Raw genomic sequence first — 19,085 nt, 5'->3', positions numbered from 1 at the left:
GTTTTTCAGTACATCATATGGTACTTTAAATAGCACCATTGAAAAATCCAACTCGTCCCGCAAAAAACAAGCCCTCATGCTGCTACGTCGATGGATAAATAAAGGAGTTATAATTTTTTAAACGGGGAGGAAAAAAAGAAATGGGAAAAAAGGGGCCGTGTCATTAAGGGGTTAAATAATGTACTAACTTCCTTCTCTGTCATTATGATACCACATGTGTAATTTTATTTTTTATTTTTTACAAAGTAAAGGGAGACAAGTGTTTTTTTTTTCTAGTTTTTTAATAATTTTTTACCTTTTTTAAACTTTTTTTTTTTGTCTCTTTAGGGGACTTCAACAAAGACCCATTCGGACCCCCTGATCACATTCAGGGGGTCCGATGGTGACAGCCCTTTACATGCTGCAGTCACATAGACTGCAGCATGTAAAGAGTTAACACAGCAGAGATCAGAGATTTTCTCTGATCTCTGCTATAAGAGCTGGTGCCTGGCTGTCCTCTGACAGAGGGAGCACCCTCCCTCTGTCAGCCCTTTACATGCTGCAGTCACATAGACTGCAGCATGTAAAGGGATAACACGGCAGAGATCGGAGGTTTTCTCTGATCTCTGCTGTAAGAGCTGGTGCCTGGGTGTCCTCTAACAGCCAAGCATCAGCTGTCCCTGCCACAGAGATCATCGGCTTGCTTCTGACCAGCCGATGGTCTCTATGGCAACTGTAAACAAAGCAGTGCAAGAGTTTAAAATTAAAAGCGGGAGATTGCTGGCAGATCGGCAGTATCTCTCAGCTTCTTATTTCAAAATCCTGAACTGCTCTGTGTCTGTGCAGGCAGAGAACAATGCCACAGCTTGTGGCATTGTGCTCTGCAGCTCCCATAGTGATACATAGCCCGGGCTATATCGCTATGGGCAGTGGAGCTGGTCCCGGAAAATTTCCGGGCGTGTCACTCAAGGGCTTAAAGGGCAAGTACTCTCAGTGCAAATCCGTTTGCTGTTAATATAGTTGAAGAATAGTTTAGGGTTATTTTTGCTTTCTTTGGCGATCAGTCTTTCTGCCTCCTCCTTAGCAATTTAATCTCTTCTTTACATATTTAGTTTTTTTTTGTGTATGAATTTAGCGCTTCTTTGGTGCCTTCTTGTTTTAGTAGTTTAAACGCTTTTTTTTTGTTTGTTTATTGTCCCCCTTACAGTCTTGTCGAGCCACATTGGTTTCCTTTGACTTGAAGTTCTTTTGTTTTTAAAGGGTATGAACTGCTTTCATGAGGTGATTAGGATGTTTTTAAACTTTTCCCATTTGTCGTTTGTACTGATATTTTTGAGAATGTTGTCCCAATTAATGTTACGAATAGTAGCTCTGAGCTGATCAAATTCTCCTTTAAAAAAGTTTAGTTTAGTTTGTTGCTCCTTGGTAAGGTTTCTTATTGAATGACAGCTGGAAATTAATTATATTGTGGTCACTGTTCGCCAAGTGCCCCTCAACCTGTACCCCCATTTTTCGGTCCAGTTTGTTAGTTAATAGCAAGTCCAGAGTGGCCCTCCCCTCTAGTTGGCTCCTGCACAAGTTGAAGAAGGTAGTTATTAGAGATGAGCGAGCATACTCACTAAGGACAATTACTCGATTGAGCATTGTCCTTAGCGAGTACCTGACCACTCGGGAGAAAAGGTTCAGCTGCCGGCGTGGGTGAGCGGTGAGTTGCGGCAGTGAGCAGGGGGGAGAGAGGGATCTCCCCTCTGTTCTTCCCCGCCCGTCGCCGGCAGCTGAACCTTTTCTTCCGAGCGGCAGGTACTCGCTAAGGACAATGCTCGTTCGAGCAATTGTCCTTAGCGAGTATGCTCGCTCATCTCTAGTAGTTATCTTTAATTGTACTCCAGAACTTATCACCCTTGTTAAATGTGCAGGTTTCGTTTTCCCATATTATATCCGGATAATTAAATTTCCCCATAATAATTGCTTTTGTTGCGGATTGACACCTCTTCTATCTGCCTTAATAATAAGATTTCAGTTCCTTCTGTTGCTTTTGGTAAAATAGTAACATAGTATGTAAGGCCGAATGAAGACAATGTCCATCTAGTTCAGCCTGTTTATCTTCCTGTGTTGTTGATCCAGAGGAAGGCAAAAAACCCCAAGAGGCAGGAGCCAATTAGCCCTTTTGGGGAAAAATTCCTTCCCGACTCCCTAATGGCAATCAGACTAATCCCTGGATCAACCCCTAATAGTTCCTACCTGCCTGTATACCCGGATTAACAATTGATCTAAGATTTATATCCTGTAATATCCTTCCACTCTAGAAAGACATCAAGTCCTCTTTTAAGCTCCTCTATGGATTTTGCCATCACCACATCCTCAGGCAGAGAGTTCCACAGTCTCACTGCTCTTACAGTAAAGAACCCTTTTCTGCGTTGGCGATGAAACCTGCTTTCTTTTAGACGTAGCGGATGCCCTCTCGTTACCGTCGCGGTCCTATGTATAAACAGATCATGGGAGAGATCCTTGTGTTGTCCCCTCATGTATTTATACATAGTTATTTGGTCGCCCCTTAGCCGTCTTTTTTCCAGGGTAAATAGTCCCAATTTGTATAGCCTCTCTGGGTATTCCAGTCCTGTCATTCCATGTATTAGTTGCCCTTCTTTGAACCCCCTCAAGCACTGTAACATCTTTCATGAGCTCCGGTGACCAGAACGGTGCGCAGTATTCCATGTGAGGCCTGACAAGTGCCTTATATAGCGGTAGAATAATGTTGTTGCCCCTATACCTCTTTTAATGCACTTCAAGACTTTATTCGCTTTTGCGGCAGCTGACTGGCATTGGTTACTCCAGTTAAATCTGCAGTCCACTAGTACCCCCAGGTCTTTTTCCATATCACTTTTCCCTCGCAGTACCCCATTTAGTGTATATTGGTGACATCTATTTCTCCTGCCCATGTGCATAACCTTACATTTATCCACATTGAACTTCATTTGCCATTTTTCTGCCCAAGCCCCCAGCTTATCTAGGTCCTTTTGTAGCCGCACATTGTCCTCCGTTGCATTGATTATATTGTATAATTTTGTGTCATCTGTGAATATTGATATTTTGCTGTGCAGCCCCTCTATCAGGTCGTTGATAAATATATTGAACAGAATGGGGCCCGATACTGAATCCTGTGGCACCGCGCTAACGACTGTGGCCCAATCAGAGTACGAACCATTTATTAGCACCCTCTGCTTTCTATCTCTGAGCCAATTCTTTACGCAGATACACACGTTTTCGCCCAGACCAAGCTGTCTCATTTTATATATCAGCCTATTATGCGGCACGGTGTCAGATGGTTTAGAGAAGTCCAGATATACAAGATCAACAGACTCTCCCAGGTCCAGCCTAGAGCTTACTTCATCGTAGAAGCTGATCAGATTGGTCTGACACGATCGACTCTTCATGAAAACTATCCTGGAGGTCCTCGCCCTAAGCTTGGATCCTTGGTCCCTGAAATCATTTTTGAGGGCCCTCCATTGACTTCTAATTTGTTCATTGGTGTCAATGTGCACCATGACCGCTGGATCCTCACCAGCCCCTCACAGTAATCTGTCAATCCGATCCATGATGTGTCGAACTCGAGCGCCAGGAAGACACACTGTTCGACAATCTTGATCTTTATAATAATAATCTTTATTTGTATAGCGCCAACATATTCCGCAGCGCTTACATAGATGGGGGAATACAGAAAGACAAAAAATGCAAAAATTACAGAACCACAGTTACATAGTAATCAGTTGATGAAAACAGTAGGGGTGAGAGTCCTGCTCCAAGGAGCTTACATACTGCAAGTAAAGGGGTGATACATAAGGTAAATGGGCTGGAGGTGTGCACAGTATGGCGAGGTGGAGATGTGCACAGTATGGCGAGGTGGACAGTGAGGGATGCTATACATATAGACAATGGTCAGACATTTGGCCGTGTGACGGCAGAATCAGTATGACTGCAGGAGCGGTTTATTATGGGTAGCAGGGATTGCAGTCAATAGGTTAGGGAGCATGGCAGCTTTATGGCAGATTGCCCTATCTGTCCCCCTTATAATTGAGTCCCCCACAACTAGGACTTGTCTAGCCTGCCCTATCCTCCCCATCCCCTTCTCAGTGGAGCAGTTATCCCCATGGCGTTCAGAGGGCATGTCGTGTTGCAGCGGTGCTGGCTCTGTAATGGCATCCGGCTCATCTTCCAACTTTGCAAACTTGTTGGGTAGTGCCAGTTCAGGACTAGCCTCCCTGATTCTCTTTCCTCTACCCCTTCTCTCTGTCACCCTAGTAGCTGCCTGCTCCCCCTGCTCTTCCAGACTACCATCGCCCCCCGCCTCTACCCCAGCAAGTGCCTGCTCAGTGAGCAGCAAACTCCTTTTCCTGTTGTCAATGGATCGCAGTATTGTAAGTCGCTCATAGACTGTTCATGATTGATTGTGGATCATCCTGTTGGTCTCAGGCGAGATGTGCAGCAATTTTATTTGGTGAAGATGGTTCAGTGTCTTTCTATTGGTGGAAACATGAACGTAAGTGCTTGTAGAGTCTTCTCATGGTCTCTTGCTGTTACCCGTGGGGTTTTCTTGCCTCATTTAGGATTGGACGTTGTGCTCTTGGAGTGATCTTAACCCTTTCCAATCCACTGTCTGACCTCTGAAGACATTATGGTTTAAGGCTGTACAGCTCTGATGTTGGAAGACGTCCGTTGGGGTTCTCTTACTGTATATTGCCAGCCTCTCTGCTGTTGGAGCCTATCCAACGTGTCACCTCATGCAGTACTGGTTTTAGCCTGCAGATAGGGCCGTTGTATAATGGCAGAAAAAGAGTAAGCCCCCTAAGAAAACAAGGATACAAATTGGATTGGAAAGGGTTAACAGCACACTCCTAGAGAGAGTAACAGTTCTGTTTCCTCTTCATCTGTAGACTATTTGTCTCACCGATTGATGTACACACTTGTTTATCGATTCCTGTTTATCGATTCCTGTGTAGCTTTTTCCAGATTTATAGAACACATTTTTTCCTTTTATGTAGATTCTAAAAATATGTCTTTTTTGTTCTTCTTTTTGCAGACTTGTTTGACAGCAAAACACACGTCGTTTCTCACTCTGGGTCTGTTTTGAAGGCAGAAGTGCAAGAGAAAATTGTGGAAAAGTAAGTTTTGTCAGCCGATGCTATTTTATATGATGAATTTATAGATTAAAAGGGATGATGCAAAACTCATGGCGACTTTTACACTTGCAAAGGGCAAGTTTAAGCATGTGCGGTTAGAAGTGACAATTTCACAAATCACACTGGCAATTGACATTTTTGCATAACCTAACTACAAAACCGTGACTAATTGGATGGCCTAATATTAAAGTCAGATTTCAAACTGAAATATTTATAAAAAATGCTTGCAATTTGACCTTTTTTTATGTCATAGATGAAAAATGAAATTATACTGGATGGTTGACAGTTCTCTATCAGAATTGCATTTGAGCAGATGGTTTTTATTTCACAGTCTTATCTAACACAGACCACCTCCTCCTCAAATACTAATATATTACACAGACCTCCTGACCCTCAGATAATATATTACACAGACAACCTCCTCTGCTCCTTATGGTAGCCGCCAGCCTACCATAAGGGCTGGTGCTGCTGCCTTTTTTTGTTTTCTGTTCCTGTTGGGATTGGGGTGGGGATTTACTTGGAGCTTAGACATAGAAAAGCCTAAGATGATAGGATCGTCTATCTCTCACCTGAAGTTCTGACTAGTCTAGTTGATCTAACCTAGGATCATTTCAAGCAATTTATAACCGTACTAGATCCAGTCTATAGGATTTAAGCTGTTTTTGATCTATTATATCAAATCCAACTCAAGATTGATTCTGGGACTTTGTATCATAGAGTTGCACAGACCTTAATCTTGGTTCCTGATGATGCTACATTACAAGTAGCGGAAACGCGTCGAACCTTTGACTTTGACCTTTTCTAAATCCTATAAAGCTGTATTCTCTGGAGTACTCACTCCTTGTAAAGTTCCTAGCTCCGAATCAGACCTAACCATCAAGCCGCCTACAAATCCTCCTGCTATATAGAGGATTGGTATCGGTCTGGTTCTGGACCCATTTTGTTCTTTTTGGAACTAAAAGGTGGATACTAATAGATCCACTTTTGGGAACGCCTATTTTTTGATAAAGCTGACCATATAACGACATCCAGATTATGGAATTATTTTATACATCTGGTACTTCCTCTATATAAATCTGGCTACTTTCAAAGAGAAACTTGAATTAACATTCAGTTCTCATCTTCTGTCTAATTCCCCATACACGGGTTGGGGGCTTTAGTTAAGGAGGATTTTTGTTTCGTTTGTTTTTTCTCTTTTGTGTGTCCCACCTAAGACTTCATTGATAAGCCTTTTTTTTAATCACTTTATTCTTTATTGATTTTTTTAGTGAATATATACAGAACATACAATAATTATTTATGCAAGCATGCATGAGTCCATTAGGACGGATTTGTTTACAATGGATCAGAATTATATAACTTCACTTTTATAATAACCTGGTATAGTCCATTTCTTTAACCTGTGTAGAAAATATGTTAGCCATGCAGCAGACGGTGAATTAAGCACGTTTGAATTAGAAATTATAGTTGTGATTTATATATAGCTTCTTTTAGTTTGAACTTATAACAACCAATAACAATGGGAACAAAGGGGGAGGGGGGGAGGGGAAAGGGATATAGGTTGTCAGCTATTAGGTATTAGATTAGATAAGTTTGTATCCATGGGTTCCATTTATTTCGGTATTTCGCGTAGCCTCCATTTTTTTTAGGGCGTATAGTTTTTCATATGTGTTATGGTCAGAGAGTGTCTGTTTTAGTTCCAGAATGGTGGGAGCATTGACGGTCTTCCACTTCCTTGCCACCATTAGTTTAGCGGCGAGGAGAATCTGGCCTATCAAATTTTTCATATGGTGTGGGATATATTTGTTATCGTTGAGTAGGATGGCTAACTCAGCTGTTTTGGGGAATATATATTTTTGTGATCCTTCTCAGTATGGAGAAGACTTCATCCCAAAAGAACGAGAGTTTTGGACAGCCCCAAAATATGTGACAGATGTTGCCTATATGGCCACACTGTCTCCAACAGCGATTGTCTGAGTCGGTAAAAGCTCTAGCCAGCGCCACTAGGGTGAAGTACCATCTAGTCAAAACCTTAATATGAACTTCAAGAGTGTTTAAGTTGATGGTTGCTTTGTTAGCCCATGTAAAAGCCGAGAGCCATCTCTTTCCAATATCTCTCTCCTAGTTGAGAATGTCAAAAAGAAACACAAATTAGGGAGAGCGCCTTGCCCATGGATGAAATAGTAGATAATCCATTAATTCTACTTACCGGGTGTTAGGCGGAGCAACAAAAGCTTTTGTGTCCCGCCTACACCTGGAGTCCAAGTTAGCGTTTAATTTTCTTTAGTGAGGGTCCTTCCATATCATCCAAAAAACATATATAGATGTGTATCTGATAACTACACGTTAATATCCTTTTGGAGAGCAGCAGCTAAAAAAGTACCCCAATATTCTTCCAAGAAAAATGGGGATGATGCAGTATATAGACAAAAGAAAAAACTTTTTCCAGCTGCGCTCAAGCGCAGACCCTCAAAGGTGTATAGGGAATAAGCTTCTAAAAACACTTGTTATTGGTAAGCCACCTTTTATTCCCAAAAACCATAAATCAAATAAAAGTAGGTTCAAAGTACCGCTACTGGTGGGTTAGCAACGCGTTTCTGCGTCAACTGGATAAAGGCGTCAGTTGACGCAGAATCGCGTTGCTAACCCACCAGTAGAGGTACTTTGAACCTACTTTTATTTGATTTATGTTTTTTGGGAATAAAGCGTGGCTTACCAATAACAAGTGTTTTTAGAAGCTTATTCCCTATACACCTTTGAGGGTCTGCGCTTGGGCGCAGCTGGAAAAAGTTTTTTCTTTTGTCTATATACTAGTTGAGAATGTGGGCTCGTTTTATATCTCTCATATCTCCCGAGAGTATATCATAGCAAACTCTCACCAGGGATCGAGACGTCGGGAGGGGTTATTAAGAATTCTCAGAAAGTCGTTTGAGAATGTCACCTTTCCAGTTTTGGTCGATTGCAGTAAGGCCCTTATTTGGAGATATTTGAATACATCTCCTGAGGGCAAATCAAACCTTTCCAACGTGGTTTGGAACGGTAGAATGTCATCGTCCAGCAATATATCACCTAGATTTACAATTCCTCTCTCCATCCACCCCCCAAGGTGTAGATTAGGAATGAAAAACTCAAGGGTGGATGTTGGGAGATGTTCAAGTTTTTTACCTAAACGAAGGCTGGTACTTTTAGCCAACCAAATCCATGAATCTAATGAAGCTTGAATGGGTGGGGAAATGGAGTGAGGCCTATAAATTAGAGGCGCGGACGTGGAGTGGGAGGATAGCAGGGAAGCCAAGAGAAGAGAGCGGATGGGCTTATCATTTAATTGAGTTGCAATTTGGAGCCAGTTTGGTCCTGGCAGTGGTTTCAGCAAGTGTCCAGTTTGGTTGATGTTAGACGCATGGAGATATGACCACAGATTTGGAACCCCCAAACCTCCTTGCCTCCTGTTGAGGTAGAGTATAGAGGCAGTGACCCTTGGTCTTTTCCCCGTCCAAATAAAGTCCGAGAGTTGTTTTTGAAACTTTGAAACTTCCAGCCTGGGAATTGGAAGGGTAATTGTACGGAAAATATATAGAATTTTGGGAAGAATCACCATTTTATAGAGTGTAACTCTACCCATCCACGACGGCTCACTCTTCGCGAGGGACCCCAGTTCGACTTGTAGGTTAGATAGTAAGGGCGACAGATTCACTGAGATGATGTTAGCCAGAGAAACGCAGATTTTTATCCCCAAGTATGGAATATAGTTTTCCCCCCATTGAAATGGGAACTCTTCCTGAATGCTAAGCTTTAAAGTATTGTCTATATTAATGGCGAGTATTTGGGATTTATCTATATTTAATTTATAATATGATGTTTTACTGAATTCTTGAATTAAATTACAAACTTCTCTTAGGGATGTTATGGGATCTGTGAGAAGGAGCAGGACATCATCCGCGAAAAGGCTTATTTTGTGCTGCCTGAACCCAGCCGGAAACCGTTTAATATTTGTGTTGAGTCTAATCGTCTCCGCCAATGGTTCCATAACAAGCGTAAATAGTAATGGGGACAGCGGGCACCCCTGACGGGTACCGTTGGTGATATGGAAGGATTTTGAAAATACCCTGTCAACTAGTACTCTGGCGGAGGGGGAACCGTAGAGAGCCCGGATGGCCTTGAGGATGTTACCTTGGAAGCCAGATTTTTCCAGGGTGGCGAAGGCGAACTCCTAATGTAGCCTATCAAAGGCTTTTTCAGCGTCTAAAGCCAGTAGAATAGATGGGGTATGGTTCGTTTCCGCCATTGCCATAAGATTTAGTACTCTCCTGGTGCCGTCTGACGCCTGTCTTCCTCTGGTAAAGCCGACTTGGTCGCTGTGAATTATCTGTGGAAGAATTTTTATCAGGCGCAGGGCTAGTAGATTTGAATAGATTTTAATATCAGTATTTAATAGGGAAATGGGCCGAAAATTTGCTGAGGAATTCAAAGTTTTTCCCTGTTTGGGGATCGTGATTATAGTGGCTCTCAACATTTCCTCCGGTAATCTACCACTAGATATCGCTTTGTTAAATGTTTCGGCAAGACAAGGAGCCAGGTCCGGGGCGAAATCTCTCTAATATTCGTTAGAATAGCCGTCCAGGCCTGGGGCCTTGTGTGCTTTCAATGTCTTGATTGTTTCCACAATCTCCAAGGGGGAAATATGAGTATTTAGCAGTTTGAGTTGGTCCTCCGCGACGGAAGGGGGGTTTATTTTTCCCAGGAAGTTGTTGATTTGGTGAATTTCTGGTTGAGGAGTGGAGCCATCTTTATTCAAGTTATATAGATTGGAATAGAAGAGACTAAATTCGTCCGCTATATCTTGAGGGTGTGTTAGTTTCGCTTCCGTTCCATCCTGTTTAACCAGATATGGGATTTTAGATGGTGCTTGACGTTGTTTTATTATCCTAGCCATTAGTCAGGAAGGTTTGTTGTATGCCGTATTATAGTTCATTTTTGAGAAGTTTAGAGTTTTAACATAGTCTTCTATTAGTTTTTGGCGGAGTTTATGGCGCAATGACATTAGTTCCCTATGAAGCTCAATTGAGGCAGAGATTTGAATGTTTTGCTCAATGTTGGCAATTTGCGATAGGATATTATTTATTTGGAGTTGTTTTTTCTTTTCTTATGGTGGGAACTGATCTTGATCAGTATGCCCCACATGTATGCCTTGTGGGCACACCATGTGGAGAAGACGTCTATGTCTGGGTTCATGTTGAGCGAGAAGTACTCGGCCAAGACTTCTTTAACCCCTTAACGACTGCCCCATCGGGAAACTACGTCCTCAGAAAGTGGGCTTTAATCCTAGAAGACGTAGTTTTATGCGTCCTCTTAGGATTAATGCCCACTTGCCTGAGGACGTGACAGCTCCATGCTGTCGGTGCCGCAGATAGCCGACAGCATGGAGCTGTCATCCCAGGATGCGGGCAGTTCCCCCCGGCATTGCGATCGGCGCTATCCAATGGATAGCGCCGATCGCAATAAAGTAAATAAAACAGTGTAAAAAAGTAGTAATTCAGCTGCCCTGATGGATCGGATCCATCAGGGCAGCTGAAAATACTCACCCGGCTTGTCCGCGGTGTTGCCCGAAGATCAGGTCCTCCCGGACCCGCCGCCGGCCTTCTGCGCATGCGCGCCAGACGATGACGTCAGTCGCATGCGCAGAAGCCCGGGAGCCGCCGGCAAATTTGAAATCTCCTGACTCCCAGCTCCTGAGGGTAACCGGGAACCAGGAGGTGTTACCGGGGACCGCTGTGAGCGGTCCCCGGGAACGCGATCGCTGCTATCCATTGGATAGCGGCGATCGCGAAAAAGTTTTAAAAAAGTTTTTAAAAAAGTCAGTTTCACCTCCCCTCATGGATCGGATCCATGAGGGGAGGTGAAAATACTCACCTCTGTCCTCCCCGATGTCCCGGGACCCGAAATCCCTGTCTGCGCATGCGCGCCGATGAGTGACATCGGGCGCGTGCACAGTGGGGCTCGAGCCCCAGAAAATTTAAAATCCCTCTGTTCCTGGCTGCCATGTGTAGCCAGGAGCAGAGAGATTATATCGGGGACATGATCACTGTTATCCAATGGATAGCAGTGATCATGTAAAGTAAAAAAAAGTGTAAAAAAGTAAAAAAAAAAGTTTAAACAAAGTTAAGAAAGCTTGCGTTTCATCTCCCCCCACGGATCATATCCATGAGGGAGGATGAAATGACGTACCTAAGGCCCGCGGATTTATCCGCGGACCTTACCCCAGCTTCTGCGCACGTGGCCGTCGCCAAAATGGCAGGCGCATGCCAAAAGCTGTGGATTGCCAGGATAATTTAAAATCTCCCTGCTCCTGGCTACAAAACTTAGCCGAGAGCCTGAAGATTTCACGGAGAGCTGCAGTGAGCGGTTCCTGATCACATGATCGCCGTTATCCAATGGATAATGGGGATCACATACAAGTAAAAAAAAGGTGAAGGTTCATCTCCCCTCCCCGATGCAATCAGTGAGAGGAGATGAAACTTTTTACCGGAGGCCTCCGTATTTGCACCCCGACGTGATCCTCATCCGTGAACGTTCCCGGATTCTGCGCATGCGACCGCAGGCAAAACACCGGACACATGCGCAGGAGACGGGGAGGCCAGGAAATTTAAAATCTCCTTGCTCCCAGCGACCAACCGTCGCCGAGAGCCTGGAGCAGTGACGGGTGGCCTCGTTGAGCGGTCCCCGGTCACGTGATAAAAAGGTAGCGATCTACCTTAGGCCGGTCTCACATGACCGGATAGGAATTACGGATTCCGCATGCGTCTGATCCGCGGTAATACGCAGATCAATCGCATTGGATTACACAATTCTGCTCACATTAGTGGGGTCGGAATTGCGTAATCCACTCGCAGAAAAGAGAACGCAGCAGGTTCTATTTTACCGCGGATATCCGCAACATAGAGCCTATTGTGCTCCGTGGTCGCGGACATACCCGCAGCCCATATGCAACTACCTTGTATACGGGCTGCGGGTACCCGCGTCATCGCTAAGCGACGGTGCGGAAAATGAAAAAAAAAAATGTACTGCGCATGACCGCCTGTGTGAGTAGGCAGTTATGCGCAGTACATTATGCGGCCGTACACAGGGTCACAGCCGGGCTCACAGCTGGAATCCGCTGCGGGCCTCCGCAAGCGGATTCCACATCCGGCCGTGTGAGCCCGGCGTTATTCAGACCGCTACCTGTAATACGCAATTTACAAGAAGCCCCGGGAATACTCGCCTTCATGCAGTTCCAGGAGCACCTTGTTGAGCGTCTTCTGTGCGAGACCGCCGCACCTCCTCAAGCTTACGGAGACTCACAGAGCGCCACTTTTTACACCCCATCCCTGCAGCTGAGGTCACGAAATACCCCCAAAAAGCATTAGAGGAGGAGGGATACACGGTTTTATTGCCCCATGTACCCATCCCAACCAGCCTCCGTAATTACCCCTGTCTTCGGAAATCCTACACAATTCACATTATTACTTTTATCTAAGATTTGGGGAACGCCGAAAAGGTTCAGGGGGCGGGGGGAGGGGGAGGGATATTTTTAGGGAGCCAATTTTTATTCCGTAGAAATGAACAATGGGGCCTTGAATTTATTCAGTTGTGCCCTGCAATCCAACGGGTGTTCCCTGCATTACAGGCCTTGCCATGTGTCCTTTAAGTAGATTAGGGCCACAAGGGGTATGTTTTTAAACATGGGACAAACAGGGGTATCCATTTTGGGGTGAAGGTCTTCATTCCTATGTACACTGTACAAAAAAAACTGTTTTTAAATTGACAAAATTGCCAAAAAAATGAAAATCGTAATTTTTTTCCTTCTGCTTTGCTTAGATTTATTCAAATACTGTGGGGTCAAAATACGCAGTACACCCCTAGATGAATTCATTAAGGGGTCTAGTTTTTAAAATGGGGTCATTTGTGGGGGTTCTTTATCGTTTTGGTCGCTCAATGGCTCTATAAGTGGGCAATGGGGCCTGGAATTTATTCCGTTGTACCCTGAAATCCAACAGGTGCTCCTTCCATTATAGGCCTAGCCATGTGTCCTTTAAGTAGATTAGGGCCACAAAGGGTATGGTTCTGAACACGGGACAAACAGGGGTATCCATTTTGGGGTGCAAGTCTTCATTCATATGTGTGCTGTACAAAAAAAGCAGTTTTTAAATTGATACAACTGCCAAAAAAATGAAAATTGTAATTTTTTCCTACTGCTTTGCTTAGATTTATTAAAAAATTGTAGGGTAAAAATACACAATACACCCCTAGATGAATTCGTTAAGGGGTCTAGTTTTCAAAATGGGGTCATTTGTTGGGGTTCTCTGTCGTTTTGGCCGCTCAAGGGCTCTTCAAGTGGGCAATGGGGCCTAAATCACCTTCATGCTAAATTTCTTTTCGGAAAGCCACCGACTACTCCTTTCATTTTGGGCCCCATTGTGCATCCACACATAAAATTAGGGCCACAATGGGTATGTCTCTGAACACGGGACAAACAGGGGTATCCATTTTGGGGTGCAAGTCTTCATTCATGTGTGTGCTGTACAAAAAAAGCAGTTTTTAAAACAACAGAATTGCCAAAAAAACAAAAATCAAAGTTTTTTCCTTTTGCTTTGCTTGAATTTATTCAAAAACTGTGGGGTCAAAATGGGCAGTAAACCCTTAGATAAATTCATTAAGGGGTCTAGTTTTCAAAATGGGGTCACTTGTGGGGGTTCTCTTTGGTTTTGGCCGCTCAAGAGCTCTACAAAAGTGCTATGGGGCCTAAAACACCTGCAAAATTTATGTTCTGAAAGACACCGACTACTCCTTTCATTTTGGGTCCCGTTGTGCATCCACACATAAGATTAGGGCCACAATGGGTATGTTTCTGAACACGGGAGAAACGGGGGTATCCATTTTGGGGTGTAAATCCTCATTTTATGGGCACTATAGAAAAAAAATTTGTCTTTAAAATGACATATTTGCAAAAATATGAAATTTTATTTTTTCTCCTCTAAATTGAATTAATTCCTGGAAAAAACTGGTAGGGTCAAAATACTCATGACACCCCTCAGTGAATACATTAAGGGGTGTAGTTTTTAAAATGGGGTCATTTGGGGGGGTGTCTATCATTCTGACACCTGTGAGTCATTGCAATCTTGGCTTGATGCAGGAAAACAAAGTGTTCCTCAAAATACTGAAAAGTAATGTTAAATTTGTACGTCCTATAAATAGTTAAAAAAAGCACAAAAGTTTTTCAAGTGTGCATTCAGAATAAAATAAACAGATGGAAATATATATCTTATCAAAAATTTGTACAGTATGTTTGGACATATTTGAGATATTACAGTTGAAAATGTGAAAAAATGATAATTTTTTCAAAATTTTTCCAATATTGGTACTTTTAATAAATATACACAAATTATATCGGTCTCTTTTTACAACCAAAATGAAGTACAACATGTGGCGAAAAAACAATGTCAGAATCACTGGGATATGTAAAGCCTTTACGGAGTTATGCTACGTTGAACGACGCATGTCAGATTTCCAAAATTTGGCTCCGTCACTAAGGCGCAAACAGGCTTTGTCACTAAGGGGTTAATCGTCTTTTTATATTCAGGGAGTCTCATAAGAGAAACATTGTTTCTCCAGTTTCCAAATGGCGGGGGAGATTTGGATGACTTCAGTGTAAGGTATATAGGAGAGTGGTCTGACCACGTGGTCTTGCCTATGTCTGCGTGTCTAATTCCTGCTAGGGTCCATTTGTCTACCAAAAACAAGTCGATCCTTGAAAAAGATCTATGCCGAGGGGAGTAGTAGGTATATTCCCTGGATGAGGAGTTTAGGCACCTGTAGGAGTCAGAGTGCTTGTTTGTGGAGCCATGGTGAAAGCGTGGGGGATAGTCTATTAACCGAGCTAGTAGAATCAAGTTGTTTATCGGGAACTATATTAAAATCACCACAGACTATACGTTTGCCTTTTTGGACTTTATGGATTTTTTTAAAGATCTTATTCAAGAATGAGATTTGTGAGGAGTTTGGGGCATCGAGATTAAAGGGGTTGTCCCACGGCCAAAATGAAAATTTTTTCACAGCTCAGTCCCCCATGTTCAGCAAACATCACAAACTACCCATGTAAATCGTTTGTATGGAGCGTTTCTACTCACCATGAAGCAGTTTTATGAAGTTATAAAATTCTTCTTCCAAGATGGCTGCCGTCATTTCCCAAGGTGCACCGCTGGTCTTCTCCCATGGTGCACCACGGGTCTTCTCCCATGGTGCACCGTGGATGTTCTTCTCCAGTATGAGCTCCACTGCCGATTACAGCCACCTCATTGGTTGATCGGCACCACGTGACGGGGGCGGAGCTACGCGATGATGCGGAGAAGAGGGAGGAGCCAGGACGCAGCTCGTGAGCCCGGACCATCCAGAAGAGGAATCTTCAGTGCGCAAGCGCGACTGTTCCTGCGACCAGAGGAGAGGTTTGGTCGGCGCCATGGAAACGGGGACGCCAGCACAGGGGGGGGGGACCCCCCGGGGGGGGGGACCCCCTGTAGGTAAGTAAATAACTTCTGTATGGCCAATATTTAATGCACGATGTATATTACAAGGTGCATTAATATGGCCATACAGAAGTGTTTAACCCCACTTGCTGTCACGGGACAACCCCTTTAACTAAAGTTATTGGGGTACCATTAAATAGTCGCCCCAGGATTATGCACCTGCCTTGGGGATCAATAATCTGTTCAGAGAGTATTAAGTCAATAGTATCTTTGATTGCAATTATAGCCCTCGCTCTCTTCTTCTCGGCAAAGGATAGGAAAATATTTGGAAATTTTTTGTGGGTAAATAAGGGATGCGTTGCAGACGCAAAGTGTGATTCCTGGAGACATATAATATCCAGCTTGTCATGTAACGCGTCTTTCCAGACTGCTGACCTCTTGTGGGGAGAATTCAGCCCTTTTGCATTAAATGAACATATTTTTATCGACATTTTACCGGAGGATATTGCGAGTTGTGTTTGTGGAACCTTGGGTTTTTGCTGACCGTTATTGTATCAAGGGGTGGTGGGGGGGGGGAGGTAACGCAAACATTCAAAACATCAATAGCCGGCCTTAAGCGCAGAACAGTAAGGCCAGATATTTCTCCTTCTCTGGTTATGATGTCGTGCAGCCAGAAAGTTTCTGGGAACAGCTGCCCGTAGTGAGCTGTCCTCGCAGGCATGCAGACCTGCGTAATTTCGGGGGGGGGGGGGGGGGGAAGTTCGCCTGGTAAAAGAGGGAACTACACCTCCAGATTTATAGGGACAAATAACTCAGCGGGGTGAGTGGGGTTGCGGGTTTTCTCCGGATGGTATCCGGGGGCGTTGGTTAGCAGGTTTGTTGTGAAGTTCTTCGGTGATCTGTAGACCCCAAGAGATGAGGGACTTTTCTCCTTCTTCTGGTTTGTTAAAGATATATGTGGTACCTTCTTTATGCAGTATAGGTTTAGTGGGAAAACCCCATTTATAAGGGATCCTTTTCTTCCTGAGAGATGTGGTTATGCGAGAGAAAGCTTTTCTAGCTTGTATAGTAGCGGTGGATAAGTCCACAAACAGTTTGATGTTTGAAAACTGTGGAGGCAGATCCGACATTTTACGGGAAGCAAACATAAGTGCCTCTTTGACATGAAAAAAATGGATCCGTGCTATAACCTCTCACGGGACATTATCATGTAGAAATTTCGGTTTCTGCAGGCGGTGCCCCCCTATCAATAATGAGTTCTTGGTCTGGAGTAGAAGGAAGGAGTTTTTTCAATAATTGTGTTAAGAAGACTTTTAGGTCTGATGGGTTAACCTTTTCTGAAATGCCCCTGAATTTGACGTTATTACGTCTATTGCGGTCTTCTAAGTCCGCCATTTTGACTTTGATTTGGTCCACCTCCTCCTCTAGGGAATAGTGCGCATCAATTAGAGTATTATGAGATTTGGTAAACTCTTCCATTTTATTTTCTATATATGAGGTTCTCTCCTCATTTTTGGTTATGGTGGAGCTGAATGATGATGAAAAAGTGTGGAGGTCTTCTCGCATAGTACCTCTCAATGCCAGCATCATCTCCTTGATAAAGGTCTCTGACGCAGGTTGGCCTGATGTTGGGACCATGACTAGGAACTCTGTAGTGTTAGATGGAGGCAGGGATATATATTTTTTTTTTTTAAACTCGTTTTATTGACAAGTTAATAACATATCGAATACAGAAAAGAAAAAAAACAGAAACACTGTGCAGTACATAGTCTTACATGTAATATAAGCCAATCTGGCTTGTACATTGCAGTTTACGTCATATTTGGTGAGTTTTCCCGACCCTGAGCAGAGGGGGAGGCGGTGGGCATGTAGTATAGTACCGTGTTGTAGGAGGGATAGGAAGGTAGGGAAAAGTGAAGGTAATGGGGGGTTCATGGAAAGAGGTATAACCGTGCTAGAGCCCCTTTCAAAAGCATCTGTCTATTGGCTCACTTGTCTTAAGCCCATAAGTATGCACTTGCATCAAGATGTGTCAATCAATTGGGCGTGTCACAGTATGTGGCCAGGGCCCCCAAGGTGTTTTATTTTATTTTAAGGGAGAAGGGAAGCGTAAAGTGATATTCCGGGTGGCTGACCGTGCGCGAGGCCGGGTCCCCCTATCTCACCACTGTTCCTCGATAGTTTTTATTATCGCCTTTGTAGCGCTGATATTGCTGACGCGAGCGGCTGCGGGGGAAACAAGGTCAGCGAGGAATCACACCACTGGCCCCACACCTTTTGAAATTTATCCGGGCATTTGCGGGCTTTGTATACTATATTGTTGTAGGGTATAATTGAGTTTGTGGTTTTCTTCCACATTGCCACAGTCGGGCCCCTCTGGTCCATCCATCTCATCGCGATGACCTTTCTGGCCATGAATAGTACCTCCTTTAGGAATACTCTGTGATAATGTTGCCACTGCTCCTCGTCGAGGATACCGAAAAGGCAAATTTCTGGAGTGGCAGGGATTGGGATTTCAAGAACCGTGGATAACAGATCTATGACTTCGTCCCAATATGATCGGATCCGCGGGCAGTCCCAAATCATGTGCCAAAAATCAGCATATGTGCAGGTGCATCTGATACAACATGTGGATGGCATCCTGCCCATTTTATGTAGTCTCGCCGGGGTGAGGTAACATTGATGGACTATATAGAGCTGAGTCAGCTTATTATTTGCTGAGGGGGAGACGGACAGCGGTGACTCCAGTACCTCTTGGAACGTTTCTTCCGTCAACGTTGGGATCAGGGACTTCCACTTAATCAAAGCGGGAGGGATTTCCCTTGTGGCTTTTGAAATTGTTAGATGGGAATATAATGTCGAGATAAGTCCGCGTGGTCCTTGTGATCTTAATATTCCAATTAGTGGGTAATGGGATATGGTGCTACTCGTGGGCGGAAATTGGGTCTGGAGCGCATGCCGAATCTGTAGGTATTTGTAAAAGTGAGATCTAGGTATTTGGTATTGGGCCTGGAGTTGCTCAAAGGATAGCAGGATATTAGAGTTGTATAGGTCTCCTAGATGAGCTATCCCATGCTGTTCCCATACCTCTAGGTCAGTTAGCAACCGCAGCTCCCCCAGCCCAGGGTTCCTCCACAGCGGCATGTCTGCGGCTATATCCGAGAATCCACTCACCTCCCTTGCCTGGCGCCAGACCCGCATAGCCAGTGTGTATTTTGCCCCTCACCGTGGCGGGGAGCTCCAGCAGCGGCCAGAGACTAGAAGTGTTCAGAATCTGTGCCAGATGGGCCTCTGAATTGGGCAGTGGACCGTTTTTCAGCCAACATTTTAGGTGTATCAATTGGCCGGCTAGGTAATATAGTAATAAGTCTGGGAGTGCCGACCTGGCTTCGTCTTTCGGTCTCTGCAGCGTGGAGAGCTTAAGTTTTGG

The 19,085-nt window shown here is 44.1% G+C and overlaps 1 protein-coding gene across 5 annotated transcripts in view; it reads left to right on the top strand.

The window, feature by feature from the left end:
• Positions 1-19,085, top strand: part of ZNF830 (zinc finger protein 830) — a 129,720-nt gene that overhangs the window by 65,487 nt on the left and 45,148 nt on the right. For all 5 annotated transcript variants that reach the window (XM_066579135.1, XM_066579139.1, XM_066579134.1 and 2 more), the window contains one exon: positions 5,057-5,138. In XM_066579135.1, coding sequence (XP_066435232.1) covers positions 5,057-5,138 — 82 coding nt within the window. The remainder of the gene's footprint in view (positions 1-5,056; positions 5,139-19,085) is intronic.

Source organism: Eleutherodactylus coqui, chromosome 9 (assembly GCF_035609145.1).
Source record: "Eleutherodactylus coqui strain aEleCoq1 chromosome 9, aEleCoq1.hap1, whole genome shotgun sequence".
In the NCBI taxonomy this organism is placed as follows: Eukaryota; Metazoa; Chordata; class Amphibia; order Anura; family Eleutherodactylidae; genus Eleutherodactylus; species Eleutherodactylus coqui.
Note: the sequence above shows the minus strand (reverse complement) of the source record. Positions and strands in the feature narration are given on the sequence as shown.